General features: G+C 44.0%; 1 protein-coding gene across 1 annotated transcript; it reads right to left on the minus strand.

Annotated features, from left to right (window-relative positions):
- Window positions 1-14,410: 14,410 nt before the first annotated feature.
- On the minus strand, window positions 14,411-15,358 carry LOC122921359 (olfactory receptor 12D2-like). The gene has a single exon (XM_044271334.1). The coding sequence runs from the start codon at window positions 15,356-15,358 to the stop codon at window positions 14,411-14,413; it is 948 nt and encodes a 315-aa protein (XP_044127269.1).
- Between the last annotated feature and the right edge of the window lie 305 nt (window positions 15,359-15,663).

The following is a 15,663-nucleotide window of genomic DNA, read 5'->3' on the forward strand; positions in this document are numbered from 1 at the left end:
AAAGACACAGGTCCATCATGATCAACCTTTTTCAGACCAATTATACAACATTAACCCTAAGTTCACACCTGAGCGTTTTACAGCGCGTTCAAACGCGCTGTAAAACGCTCAACATGTGAATACCAATGCTTCCCTATGGCCCTGGTTCACACTTGAGCGTTTTACAGCGCATTTGAACGCGCTGTAAAACGCCCGACGCATAAACAAGTTCTTTAGCTTTTTTTGCGGCGTTTGTCGCGCGTTTTAGCCCATAGACTCATTGGATAACACTGCAGTCAATCACACAAACGCGTGTTTACTATTGCAAAAAACACGCGTAAAACGCGCGTCTCAGAAACGCTCAGGTGTGAACCCAGGGTTAGTATTTGCTTAATTATAACAAGAGATGAACAATGTTTTGAAAAATTCGATTTTGCAACTTTAACAAAGTTAGCTAAAAAATTTCATTTGTTACCAATTAATTTGTCATGAATCGCTATAAATCAGGTATAATCAGGCCATTCTGCCTTAGCCCTCTTTTTTTTCCGTTTTGCGGGCCGTTTTTTGCGTTCCGTATACGGACCATTCATTTCAATAGTTCCGCAAAAAAAAACAGAATGTGTTCCGTATGCATTCCGTTTCCGTATTTTAGTTTTTCCATTCCGTTGAAAGATAGAACATGTCCTATATTTGGCCGCAAATCACGTTCCGTGGCTCCATTCAAGTCAATTTCCGTGGCTCCATTTAAAAAAAACGGAACGCATATGGAAATGCATCCGTATGTCTTCTGTATCCGTTCCGTTTTTTCTGAACCATCTATTGAAAATGTTATGCCCAGCCTAAATTTTTCTATGTAATTACTGTATATGCCATACGGAAAAACGGCACAACCCAACGGAAACACAACGGAAACAAAAAAACGGATCTGTGAAAAACGGAATGCAAAACACTGAAATCGACATACTGTAGTGTGAAAGAGGCCTTAGGGTACGAAGACCACACTGTATAGTCCTCCTTCATTGTTATTGGCCATGTGGCACCTTTAAACAGGGGCTTGTATGTTGTTTGGCTGGTTAGGTATGGGGGGGCAATATGCAATATGCTTACTATTGCTGTTCTGGCCTGCAATCTCCTGTAGGTTATTTGACAGTAAACACTGATTATTAATCAGCTCTGGCATACCCACTTCTCCAACCTCAGCGCTCTCCTGACCTACAGGTGGGAGCCCTTCTTCTGTCATCTGCTTTTCCTCCTTTTCTACATCATCTAATATAGACAAGAATATCCAGGTCCTACTCTCTCTGCATCTTGCTGACTTTTCTATGACATGGAGACATTGAAGGATAATTTGGAAAAAAGTATAGCCAGCAAAAAATTAGGATGGTCATCGTCAAAACCTTTCCCCTCTAAGGAGTGAAGACTGGATGGCAGTGGTTGGCACACTGGCACCAGAGTAATAAAGGTTTCCACCTTATTGGCATTGAATTACATTTACGGCTGATGTACTGTAAGAATAGGTAAATGTAGGGATAAATAAATAAAACTGACGCAGCATAACTCTCCCTATGATCTCCCTGAACTCTCCCTGCAGTCTCCCTACACTCTCCCTACTGTCTCCCTACAATCTCCCTTCCCTGTCCCTAAACACTCTTCCTCTAATATTCCTCTATTAATCATTTTAAGCAACACTGTCCCTAGCGCATGAGAGCTTGTCATGTCTCTTCTTATGTTTAGCCCACAGGACAATGGCAGACACCATGCAGAATGGGGGCTTTATAGGACTGTGACATCACCGAGGATAGCTACCTGAGGAATGGCTGGCTGCACAGCATTATTGGTGATCTTGCATTCCCGAGGTTCTTATTTTCACTTTGTAACACACGTAGCTGCATTTTTAAGAAAAAACTGATTCATTACGAATCGAGGTTTTCCTAAACTTTAAACCGAATTCCGGTTTGAATGCTTTGCTTTGCTCAACGCTAATTATAACCCTCAAAGCCGTACATGAGCATAGCTAAGGTATCTTAAAATCTTGAAACTAAAAGTCCCACTTCCTAATAAAAAGTAGATGATGTTCTGAGATATTTTTAAATAATGGCTAAAATTGGAGGAAATAATTTCCATGACAATTCCAAAATGTACTGATACAGTATTGACAGAAGCTTTTGACTTCATATTTTTAGAAACTTCCCTTCTATGTGTAAGCCAACTCTGGTGTTCATTGACAGATTTTGCTGGTGAGAGGTTGTAATATTATATCATGGAATCTAAAGTTCTCCTGGAATCTCAAAACTTTGCGTACCTCTTGGCCTCAGTATCTGTATTACATTGACATATTCTGCAGTTTTTATTTATTGCCGCATTGATCACATCACATTTTTATCTCATTCGATCTCACACTACTCTCTTACCCTGTGGTTATATAGTTATAAAGATATACAGGCTGTGGTTTGGCAGGAACCATATCCCAACCACATCAAACTGGTTGTGGCAAAGTGTGTATATCTGCTTCCCAACAGCATTCGGAGCAGTGATCATACAATAGCTGGGTTCATATGAGGGTAACTTAATAGACTGGTTTCTCAGCTGCTAAAACAGGTCTAGACAACAGATGTGTGGTGTACTTTTATGTTCAGATGGCTTTGCATATCACATCAGGTGTTGTGACTATGAGCAGCTGTGTCTTTTTGGTAGAAAATAACCACAAGATATTAAATTCCACAAAGCCATGCTTTCCAGTTGCATTCAGGCCTCTTCTAACAGCTGATCAGCGAGGTTCTGGTTATCGCACCCTGCAGATATAATACTGATGACCTATCCTGAGGATAAGTCATAACTATCTTTTCTTGGATAAGCCCAGAAGTTTTCTCCAACAAAGATGTTGATGGCCTTTACTCAGGATAGGACATCAATATCACCAATTTTGTTATTGATGACATATCCTGATTATAGGTCATCCATATCTATGTCCCAGAAAAGCTTATTAAGGAGATTAGGCTGAAAGACCAGCCTTGCACATTATAAGTTTTGGTCAAACACTCATTTGCCAAACAGCTTTCTCTCCTGATTCTCCCATATACCCACCTGTATGCACACTCAGCTTGGCCAATCCTGCTGGATCCTTATCTCCCCCCATACATGGTACATGGTCAGCTGATCTCATGGGAAAATTGGTAGGTTTGACCAATATAGATCTCATGTGTATGATCATCATAGCTATAGTGCAAGAGCCAAGGGTAAGGTAAATCTAGAATATTTACAAAAATACAACCATTTTCCATCTTACAAAATGAAAATCTCTTAAGAAAGGTGCCAATGAATATATTCCTAATATACTGACTCAAAAAAAACAACTTAAGGCACCTTAAAGTGGATACCAAAATAGTTTCTCACAATAGCTGACCTGTAGAGTGTATGTGAGGTAAAGCCCAAAGCCCGTGATGTCTGCAAACAACATACTAAAGTAAATTCTGTACACAGATAAGTGGAATGAAAAACCTCAATGAGGACATTTTAGAATTTTTTATTTTTTTTCTTGAACATGTTACATATGGAGTGTATAAACAATTCATAAAAGAATATGGTAAAAACAAACTGGTGTAAAGAGACCTTAAAAGACAAGGAGACATATCTTTACTGCAAAGACTGTAATGCTGTGGAACAGTCTACCTAAGGAGCTGGTCACCATAGTAATCACTGACTTCTTGAAGAAAAAAACATCTTTGTTTAGAGAAATGTATAAAAAAAAATAAAACATGTTCAATCATAAGGACATACAAATTTAAATTAATACCTTAAGAACTGTTTATCTTATTACGGTTAATTTCTATTTTGCCAGGGTGGTCTATCTCTGCCTTAAATCAAAAGAGGAAAATAGGGCAATTATCGGGAACAAATTTTCATCTAAAAGTTTATTTGGCTATGCAAATATGGCAGTATGAGTGACTTCATAATCTGTAATGCTCAACCATAGCTCAATCGCGAAAGCTTAAAAGATCCCTCAGTCATAATAGGAGCCTGGACCAATATTTGCACATCCTGCAGACAATTAGGTAGTCATAAGAAAAAAAAAAAAAACGGAAAGGAAGAACATGAATGGCAGGTGTAAGGTTCAATTATGAGTAAAGGACACCATGATGTTCCAAGATGATGAGTTGAAAGGTTCCTAGTGAAATTATGAATAAATAAATAATTAGTGATGTGCCACTGGTGAGTTAACACGTTTATTAATAAAAGAATTACAAGATGGAAGAATTTTCGATGGATATGAATACATCCAGAAAGTTGACTGTATAATATAAAGCAAGACGTCTCAAGTAGAGTTGAGCGAACACCTGGATGTTCGGGTTCGAGAAGTTCGGCCGAACATCCCGGAAATGTTCGGGTTCGGGATCCGAACCCGATCCGAACTTCGTCCCGAACCCGAACCCCATTGAAGTCAATGGGGACCCGAACTTTTCGGCACTAAAAAGGCTGTAAAACAGCCCAGGAAAGAGCTAGAGGGCTGCAAAAGGCAGCAACATGTAGGTAAATCCCCTGCAAACAAATGTGGATAGGGAAATGAATTAAAATAAAAATTAAATAAATAAAAATTAACCAAAATCAATTGGAGAGAGGTTCCATAGCAGAGAATCTGGCTTCCCGTCACCCACCACTGGAACAGTCCATTCTCAGATATTTAGGCCCCGGCACCCAGGCAGAGGAGAGAGGTCCCGTAACAGAGAATCTGTCTTCATGTCAGCAGAGAATTAGTCTGCATGTCATAGCAGAGAATGAGGCTTCACGTCAGCCACCACTGCAACAGTCCATTGGCATATATTTAGGCCCAGCACACACACAGGCAGAGGAGAGAGGTCCCGTAACAGACAATCTGGCTTCATGTCAGCAGAGAATCAGTCTGCATGTCATAGCAGAGAATCAGGCTTCACGTCAGCCACCACTGCAACAGTCCATTGGCATATATTTAGGCCCAGCACACACACAGGCAGAGGAGAGAGGTCCCGTAACAGAGAATCTGGCTTCATGTCAGCAGAGAATCAGTCTGCATGTCATAGCAGAGAATGAGGCTTCACGTCACCCACCACTGCAACAGTCCATTGGCATATATTTAGGCCTAGCACACAGGCAGAGCAGAGAGGTCCCGTAACAGACAATCTGGCTTCATGTCAGCAGAGAATCAGTCTGCATGTCATAGCAGAGAATGAGGCTTCACGTCAGCCACCACTGCAACAGTCCATTGGCATATATTTAGGCCTAGCACACAGGCAGAGCAGAGAGGTCCCGTAACAGACAATCTGGCTTCATGTCAGCAGAGAATCAGTCTGCATGTCATAGCAGAGAATCAGGCTTCACGTCAGCCACCACTGCAACAGTCCATTGTCATAAATTTAGGCCCAGCACCCAGGCAGAGGAGAGAGGTCCCGTAACAGACAATCTGGCTTCATGTCAGCAGAGAATTAGTCTGCATGTCATAGCAGAGAATCAGGCTTCATGTCAGCCACCACTGCAACAGTCCATTGGCATATATTTAGGCCCAGCACCCAGGCAGAGGAGGGAGGTCCCGTAACAGAGAATCTGTCTTCATGTCAGCAGAGAATCAGTCTGCATGTCATAGCAGAGAATGAGGCTTCACGTCACCCACCACTGCAACAGTCCATTGGCATATATTTAGGCCTAGCACACAGGCAGAGCAGAGAGGTCCCGTAACAGACAATCTGGCTTCATGTCAGCAGAGAATCAGTCTGCATGTCATAGCAGAGAATGAGGCTTCACGTCAGCCACCACTGCAACAGTCCATTGGCATATATTTAGGCCTAGCACACAGGCAGAGCAGAGAGGTCCCGTAACAGAGAATCTGTCTTCATGTCAGCAGAGAATCAGTCTGCATGTCATAGCAGAGAATGAGGCTTCACGTCAGCCACCACTGCAACAGTCCATTGGCATATATTTAGGCCTAGCACACAGGCAGAGGAGAGGTTCATTCAACTTTGGGTAGCCTCGCAATATAATGGTAAAATGAAAATAAAAATAGGATTGAATGAGGAAGTGCCCTGGAGTCCAATAATATATGGTTATGGGGAGGTAGTTAATGTCTAATCTGGACAAGGGACGGACAGGTCCTGTGGGATCCATGCCTGGTTCATTTTTATGAACGTCAGCTTGTCCACATTGGCTGTAGACAGGCGGCTGCGTTTGTCTGTAATGACGCCCCCTGCCGTGCTGAATACACGTTCAGACAAAACGCTGGCTGCCGGGCAGGCCAGCACCTCCAAGGCATAAAAGGCTAGCTCTGGCCACGTGGACAATTTAGAGACCCAGAAGTTGAATGGGGCCGAACCATCAGTCAGTACGTGGAGGGGTGTGCACACGTACTGTTCCACCATGTTAGTGAAATGTTGCCTCCTGCTAACACGTTGCGTATCAGGTGGTGGTGCAGTTAGCTGTGGCGTGTTGACAAAAGTTTTCCACATCTCTGCCATGCTAACCCTGCCCTCAGAGGAGCTGGCCGTGACACAGCTGCCTTGGCGACCTCTTGCTCCTCCTCTGCCTTGGCCTTGGGCTTCCACTTGTTCCCCTGTGACATTTGGGAATGCTCTCAGTAGCGCGTCTACCAACGTGCGCTTGTACTCGCGCATCTTCCTATCACGCTCCAGTGCAGGAAGTAAGGTGGGCACATTGTCTTTGTAGCGTGGATCCAGCAGGGTGGCAACCCAGTAGTCCGCACAGGTTAAAATGTGGGCAACTCTGCTGTCGTTGCGCAGGCACTGCAGCATGTAGTCGCTCATGTGTGCCAGGCTGCCCAGGGGTAAGGACAAGCTGTCCTCTGTGGGAGGCGTATCGTCATCGTCCTGCCTTTCCCCCCAGCCACGCACCAGTGATGGACCCGAGCTGCGTTGGGTGCCACCCCGCTGTGACCATGCTTCATCCTCATCCTCCTCCACCTCCTCCTCATCCTCGTCCTCCTCGTCCTCCAGTAGTGGGCCCTGGCTGGCCACATTTGTACCTGGCCTCTGCTGTTGCCAAAAACCTCCCTCTGAGTCACTTCGAAGAGACTGGCCTGAAAGTGCTAAAAATGACCCCTCTTCCTCCTCCTCCTCCTCCTCCTCCTGGGCCACCTCCTCTTCCATCATCGCCCTAAGTGTTTTCTCAAGGAGACATAGAAGTGGTATTGTAACGCTGATAACGGTGTCATCGCCACTGGCCATGTTGGTGGAGTACTCGAAACAGCGCAACAGGGCACACAGGTCTCGCATGGAGGCCCAGTCATTGGTGGTGAAGTGGTGCTGTTCTGTAGTGCGACTGACCCGTGCGTGCTGCAGCTGAAACTCCACTATGGCCTGCTGCTGCTCGCACAGTCTGTCCAGCATGTGCAAGGTGGAGTTCCACCTGGTGGGCACGTCGCATATGAGGCGGTGAGCGGGAAGGCCGAAGTTACGCTGTAGCGCAGACAGGCGAGCAGCAGCAGGATGTGAACGCCGGAAGCGCGAACAGACGGCCCGCACTTTATGCAGCAGCTCTGACATGTCGGGGTAGTTGTGAATGAACTTCTGCACCACCAAATTCAGCACATGCGCCAAGCAAGGGATGTGCGTCAAATTGGCTAGTCCCAGAGCTGCAACGAGATTTCGCCCATTATCACACACCACCAGGCCGGGCTTGAGGCTCACCGGCAGCAACCACTCGTCGGTCTGTTGTTCTATACCCCGCCACAACTCCTGTGCGGTGTGGGGCCTGTCCCCCAAACATATGAGTTTCAGAATGGCCTGCTGACGTTTACCCCGGGCTGTGCTGAAGTTGGTGGTGAAGGTGTGTGGCTGACTGGATGAGCAGGTGGAAGAAGAGGAGGAGGAAGCCGAGAAGGAGGAGGTGGCAACAGGAGGCAAAGAATGTTGCCCTGCGATCCTTGGCGGCGGAAGGACGTGCGCCAAACAGCTCTCCGCCTGGGGCCCAGCTGCCACTACATTTACCCAGTGTGCAGTTAGGGAGATATAGCGTCCCTGGCCGTGCTTACTGGTCCACGTATCTGTGGTTAGGTGGACCTTGCCACAGATGGCGTTGCGCAGTGCACACTTGATTTTATCGGATACTTGGTTGTGCAGGGAAGGCACGGCTCTCTTGGAGAAGTAGTGCCGGCTGGGAACAACATACTGTGGGACAGCAAGCGACATGAGCTGTTTGAAGCTGTCTGTGTCCACCAGCCTAAATGACAGCATTTCATAGGCCAGTAGTTTAGAAATGCTGGCATTCAGGGCCAGGGATCGAGGGTGGCTAGGTGGGAATTTACGCTTTCTATCAAATGTTTGTGAGATGGAGAGCTGAACGCTGGCGTGTGACATGGTTGAGACGCTTGGTGACGGAGGTGGTGGTGGTGTTGGTGGTACATCCCCTGTTTGCTGGGCGGCAGGTGCCAACGTTCCTCCAGAGGCGGAGGAAGAGGCCGAGGCGGCAGCAGCAGAATAGGCCGAGGCGGCAGCAGCAGAAGAGGTAGCAGGGGGAGCCTGAGTGACTTCCTTGGTTTTAAGGTGTTTACTCCACTGCAGTTCATGCTTTGCATGCAGGTGCCTGGTCATGCAGGTTGTGCTCAGGTTCAGAACGTTAATGCCTCGCTTCAGGCTCTGATGGCACAGCGTGCAAACCACTCGGGTCTTGTCGTCAGCACATTGTTTGAAGAAGTGCCATGCCAGGGAACTCCTTGAAGCTGCCTTTGGGGTGCTCGGTCCCAGATGGCGGCGGTCAGTAGCAGGCGGAGTCTCTTGGCGGCGGGTGTTCTGCTTTTGCCCACTGCTCCCTCTTTTGCTACGCTGTTGGCTCGGTCTCACCACTGCCTCTTCCTCCGAACTGTGAAAGTCAGTGGCACGACCTTCATTCCATGTGGGGTCTAGGACCTCATCGTCCCCTGCATCGTCTTCCACCCAGTCTTGATCCCTGACCTCCTGTTCAGTCTGCACACTGCAGAAAGACGCAGCAGTTGGCACCTGTGTTTCGTCATCATCAGAGACATGCTGAGGTGGTATTCCCATGTCCTCATCATCAGGAAACATAAGTGGTTGTGCGTCAGTGCATTCTATGTCTTTCACCGCTGGGGAAGGGCTAGGTGGATGCCCTTGGGAAACCCTGCCAGCGGAGTCTTCAAACAGCATAAGAGACTGCTGCATAACTTGAGGCTGAGACAGTTTCCCTGGTATGCATGGGGGTGATGTGACAGACTGATGGGGTTGGTTTTCAGGCGCCATCTGTGCGCTTTCTGCAGAAGACTGGGTGGGAGATAATGTGAACGTGCTGGATCCACTGTCGGCCACCCAATTGACTAATGCCTGTACCTGCTCAGGCCTTACCATCCTTAGAACGGCATTGGGCCCCACCATATATCGCTGTAAATTCTGGCGGCTACTGGGACCTGAGGTAGTTGGTACACTAGGACGTGTGGATGTGGCAGAACGGCCACGTCCTCTCCCAGCACCAGAGGGTCCACTAACACCACCACGACCATGTCCACGTCCGCGTCCCTTACTAGATGTTTTTCTCATTGTTATGGTTCACCACAACAACAAATATATTATTTGGCCCAATGTATTGTATTCAAATTCAGCGGGATATAAATTTGAGGCCTAGTATTTAGGCGCTGGGTGACCGGTATGGATTTAGTGACAGAATTAGACTTGGAAATGCACAGAAGCGTGTGTGTGAAGTTATTCTGAATGACCCTATGTGCACCTTCAATATGATCTACCCTTTTAGGGATAGATTTCAAATAGCTCTGATATAGCAGAAACGACTAAATTATGAAATTGCTAAATTGGGAATTGTATTTCAACCCAGAACAAAAAATGTGCTTTGACGGACACTAAATAACTTTCCCAGCCACAACAGGACAGCGGTAACGAGAGATTTAGCGGGATATAAATTTGAGGCCTAGTATTTAGGCGCTGGGTGACAGGTATGGGTTTAGTGACAGAATTAGATTTGGAAATGCACAGTAGCGGGTGTGTGAAGTTATTCTGAATGACCCTATGTGCACCTTGAATATTATATACCCTTTTAGGGATAGATTTCAAATAGCTCTGATATAGCAGAAACCACTAAATTATGAAATTGCTAAATTGGGAATTGTATTTCAACCCAGAACAAGAAATGTGCTTGAACGGACACTAAATAACTCGCCCAGCTACAGCACTAGGGACAGATTTAGCGGGATATAAATTTGAGGCCTAGTATTTAGGCGCTGGGTGACAGGTATGGGTTTAGTGCCAGAATTAGACTTGGAAATACACAGTAGCGGGTGTGTGTGAAGTTATTCTGAATGACCCAATGTGCACCTTGAATATTATATACCCTTTTAGGGATAGATTTCAAATAGCTCTGATATAGCAGAAACCACTAAATTATGAAATTGCTAAATTGGGAATTGTATTTCAACCCAGAACAAGAAATGTGCTTTGACGGACACTAAATAACTTTCCCAGCCACAACAGGACAGCGGTAACGAGAGATTTAGCGGGATATAAATTTGAGGCCTAGTATTTAGGCGCTGGGTGACAGGTATGGGTTTAGTGACAGAATTAGATTTGGAAATGCACAGTAGCGGGTGTGTGAAGTTATTCTGAATGACCCTATGTGCACCTTGAATATTATATACCCTTTTAGGGATAGATTTCAAATAGCTCTGATATAGCAGAAACCACTAAATTATGAAATTGCTAAATTGGGAATTGTATTTCAACCCAGAACAAGAAATGTGCTTGAACGGACACTAAATAACTCGCCCAGCTACAGCACTAGGGACAGATTTAGCGGGATATAAATTTGAGGCCTAGTATTTAGGCGCTGGGTGACAGGTATGGGTTTAGTGCCAGAATTAGACTTGGAAATACACAGTAGCGGGTGTGTGTGAAGTTATTCTGAATGACCCAATGTGCACCTTGAATATTATATACCCTTTTAGGGATAGATTTCAAATAGCTCTGATATAGCAGAAACCACTAAATTATGAAATTGCTAAATTGGGAATTGTATTTCAACCCAGAACAAGAAATGTGCTTGAACGGACACTAAATAACTCGCCCAGCTACAGCACTAAGGACAGATTTAGCGGGATATAAATTTGAGGCCTAGTATTTAGGCGCTGGGTGACAGGTATGGGTTTAGTGCCAGAATTAGACTTGGAAATACACAGTAGCGGGTGTGTGTGAAGTTATTCTGAATGACCCAATGTGCACCTTGAATATTATATACCCTTTTAGGGATAGATTTCAAATAGCTCTGATATAGCAGAAACCACTAAATTATGAAATTGCTAAATTGGGAATTGTATTTCAACCCAGAACAAGAAATGTGCTTGAACGGACACTAAATAACTCGCCCAGCTACAGCACTAAGGACAGATTTAGCGGGATATAAATTTGAGGCCTAGTATTTAGGCGCTGGGTGACAGGTATGGGTTTAGTGCCAGAATTAGACTTGGAAATACACAGTAGCGGGTGTGTGTGAAGTTATTCTGAATGACCCAATGTGCACCTTGAATATTATATACCCTTTTAGGGATAGATTTCAAATAGCTCTGATATAGCAGAAACCACTAAATTATGAAATTGCTAAATTGGGAATTGTATTTCAACCCAGAACAAGAAATGTGCTTGAACGGACACTAAATAACTCGCCCAGCTACAGCACTAAGGACAGATTTAGCGGGATATAAATTTGAGGCCTAGTATTTAGGCGCTGGGTGACAGGTATGGATTTAGTGCCAGAATTAGACTTGGAAATACACAGTAGCGGGTGTGTGTGAAGTTATTCTGAATGACCCAATGTGCACCTTGAATATTATATACCCTTTTAGGGATAGATTTCAAATAGCTCTGATATAGCAGAAACCACTAAATTATGAAATTGCTAAATTGGGAATTGTATTTCAACCCAGAACAAGAAATGTGCTTGAACGGACACTAAATAACTCGCCCAGCTACAGCACTAAGGACAGATTTAGCGGGATATAAATTTGAGGCCTAGTATTTAGGCGCTGGGTGACAGGTATGGATTTAGTGCCAGAATTAGACTTGGAAATACACAGTAGCGGGTGTGTGTGAAGTTATTCTGAATGACCCAATGTGCACCTTGAATATTATATACCCTTTTAGGGATAGATTTCAAATAGCTCTGATATAGCAGAAACCACTAAATTATGAAATTGCTAAATTGGGAATTGTATTTCAACCCAGAACAAGAAATGTGCTTGAACGGACACTAAATAACTCGCCCAGCTACAGCACTAAGGACAGATTTAGCGGGATATAAATTTGAGGCCTAGTATTTAGGCGCTGGGTGACCGGTATGGATTTAGTGACAGAATTAGACTGGGATATGGCCAAAAAATAAACAGACTATTGCTGGTTAAATGCACTTGGTGTGACAGCTTCACCCTGATGTAGGCTTTAGCCAAAAAACAACCACACCATTGAGGGTTAAATGCACTTGGTGACAGGCGCAGCTTGCCCCTGATTTAGTATATGGCCAAAAAATGAACAGACTATTGCTGGTTAAATGCACTTGGTGTGACAGCTTCACCCTGATGTAGGCTTTAGCCAAAAAACAACCACACCATTGAGGGTTAAATGCACTTGGTGACAGGCGCAGCTTGCCCCTGATTTTGTATATGGCCAAAAAATGAACAGACTATTGCTGGTTAAATGCACTTGGTGTGACAGCTTCACCCTGATGTAGGCTTTAGCCAAAAAACAACCACACCATTGAGGGTTAAATGCACTTGGTCGCAGCTTGTGCTGGCGCACCACAAGACACAAAATGGCCGCCGATCACCCCAGAAAAATGTGACTGACAAACGGTCTGGGCAGCCTAAAAACAGTGAGCAATTGAGGATCAGCAGCTCAATGATCCACAGCTGCAGATCGATCAGTTAATCAAGTCCTTTGGAGGAGTTAATCTGCCTAATCTCGCCCTACTGTCGCAGCCGCAACCTCTCCCTACGCTAATCAGAGCAGAGTGACGGGCGGCGCTATGTGACTCCAGCTTAAATAGAGGCTGGGTCACATGGTGCTCTGGCCAATCACAGCCATGCCAATAGTAGGCATGGCTGTGATGGCCTCTTGGGGCAAGTAGTATGACGCTTGTTGATTGGCTGCTTTGCAGCCTTTCAAAAAGCGCCAAGAAAGCGTCACAAAAGCGCGAAGAAAGCGACGAACACCGAACCCGAACCCGGACTTTTACGAAAATGTCCGGGTTCGGGTCCGTGTCACGGACACCCCAAAATTCGGTACGAACCCGAACTATACAGTTCGAGTTCGCTCATCCCTAGTCTCAAGTTATCACTTTATTATAAATTTACCATGAAAATCCAAAACTATTTATTTTTTATTAATTTTTAAAAGTTTGAGTATTTTCAATTATAACTCTGAATAACACTTAGAAAACATAAGCTGGTCATAAAGATGTGAAAGTCCCTAGAAAGAACTTGTCCAGCAAGCAGCTACCAACACCATTCTCTCCATGCACATGGTTAAAAAATGTTTAATATTTAATAGACATTGGAAAAACTAGAGAAATTGTCAAAAACATCCAACATACCTAAGGATGATTGGTTGGTGGAACTTGTTCAGGAGCATGGACATTATCTTATTGGTACTGTAGGTTCTGAATACGTTTTTGGGCTTTTTTTAATAAGAAGTCAATGTCTGGGAGCTTTGGACATACAGTAGATGCCTTTAATTAAGTTTATTTGTTAAAAAATAGGCCTTCTGAAAAGAGCTTTTTTTTTTAATTTAAAGGTTTTACAATACAGAAAGGTTGCTGAACACGATAACATATTGCAATTTCATTTAGTACAAAAACATGTCTAAACAATGATGAACAGGGTAGATTGGTGGAATGGATGGTACGCATGAAGATAGGCCCAGATAGCACTGTGCTTCATACCAAGGATGTCTGTACAGGTTCTCCTTCATCCATGGCATAAGATATCAGTACTAATAAATCTAAGCAACTGGATTTTTCTACAGACCATACACACTGCTTAGAATGGGTGGAAATCACTGGAAAATGTTTTTTAACAGTGAATCTCGAATATTACATTTTTCTTCCAACTTTCACTCTGATGGAATAATCTGCATTAAGCTGGATGATTGGTGATGAGAATGTCCTTCTTGTTCACGTTATTCCAGGTTGTATGTGTTCCTTGGGTGAAATAAATTATTGGATATGGTTTTGTAACGTAGCAAGGTCATCAATGAATACTGCAGTGTGCTAAAAAGTATTTTCTACAGTCATATCCTGTATAATATGGCCTGGTCTTATTTCACATTTCAGGAAATATAACGAATGCTATTGGTGATAGGGGCTTCGCCTGTTGGGTGCCATCTGATCCACTGAAGGTTAAGTACAAATAATAGACATGGCTGAGGTAGGCCACAGTTCAGCAATGTTAATCTCCCACACTTTGAATCCACCTTATCAAATACCTTCTCTTAAAAGCTCTTTTCACCTCCTTGTTCCTCAAAGAATAGATGATGGGATTTAATGCTGGGGTGATAACCGTGAACAAGATTCCTGTAATCCTGTCTTGCTCCAGGGTATCTTTATTAGCTGGTCTTAAATATGTGCAGAAAACAGTGCCAAAAAATAAAGCGACCACAGTAAGGTGTGATGAGCAGGTGGAGAAGGCTTTACTTCTACCTTGTTCTGAACGGATATTCTGGAGATGAATTCCAATAAAGGTATAGGAGATGATAATTAGTACAAATGGACCTAAAGCTAAAGAACCTGTAACTATGTTGACCAAGCTCTCGTTGATATGTGTGTCGGTACATGCCAACTTCAAGAGAGGTTTAATGTCACAGGAGAAGTGAGTTATTTTATTCATTTTGCAGAAAGGAAGCCTGATAGTTAAAATGGTATGGGACAGTGAGTATAAGGAACCAATGAGCCAGGATGTGAATGCTAGTTGAAGACACACTGTCCTTGCCATAAGGACTTGGTATCTTAATGGGTTACAAATGGCAACATATCTGTCATAAGACATTGATGCAAGAAGCATGACTTCAGTACATCCCAAGAAATGAAACATGTAGAGCTGAGTTATACAACCTTGGAAAGATATTTTCTTGTCTTCCATAATTAAACCAGATAGCATCTTGGGCACGGTTGTAGTGGAATAGAAGAAGTCCAGCAAGGAAAGGTTTGCCAATAGAAAGTACATTGGCGTGTGAAGAACATGATCAGCAATGACTACTGTCACAATGCTTAAATTGCCAAAGCAGCTGCAGAGGTAGAAGATAAGAAACATAACAGAGAGGACAACCCGTAGCCACAGCACATCGGTGATACCTAGAAGAACGAATTCTGTTACAATGGTCTCATTCAACTCTTCCATTTGAATCTGTAAGCAAAATATGCAAAACTCATCAAAACCTTCCTCCACCAAAAATAAATTTTACAATTTACTTGTTCTAAATTCCATTTTGACTTAGAATTTTCCAGAACTCTAACATTGATGTTCTGTACTCAGGATGTAATCATTAACAGATCTGTGGTGGTCCAACTCTCAGCACTCCACTTCAGCTGTTTGAAGGGGCTGCAGCTCTTATGCAAATGTTTTGGCCTCTTTCTGTTGATTTAATGTCCATAATATATTTTGTTGTGAGTTGTATACAATAAGGATGGCAAAGCATTGGCCTT

Source organism: Bufo gargarizans, chromosome 11 (assembly GCF_014858855.1).
Source record: "Bufo gargarizans isolate SCDJY-AF-19 chromosome 11, ASM1485885v1, whole genome shotgun sequence".
In the NCBI taxonomy this organism is placed as follows: domain Eukaryota; kingdom Metazoa; phylum Chordata; class Amphibia; order Anura; family Bufonidae; genus Bufo; species Bufo gargarizans.

What these genes read in the sequence shown, in the direction of transcription:
- LOC122921359 (XM_044271334.1), bottom strand. Translation starts at nt 15,358, where the DNA reads ATGGAAGAGTTGAATGAGACCATTGTAACAGAATTCGTTCTTCTAGGT.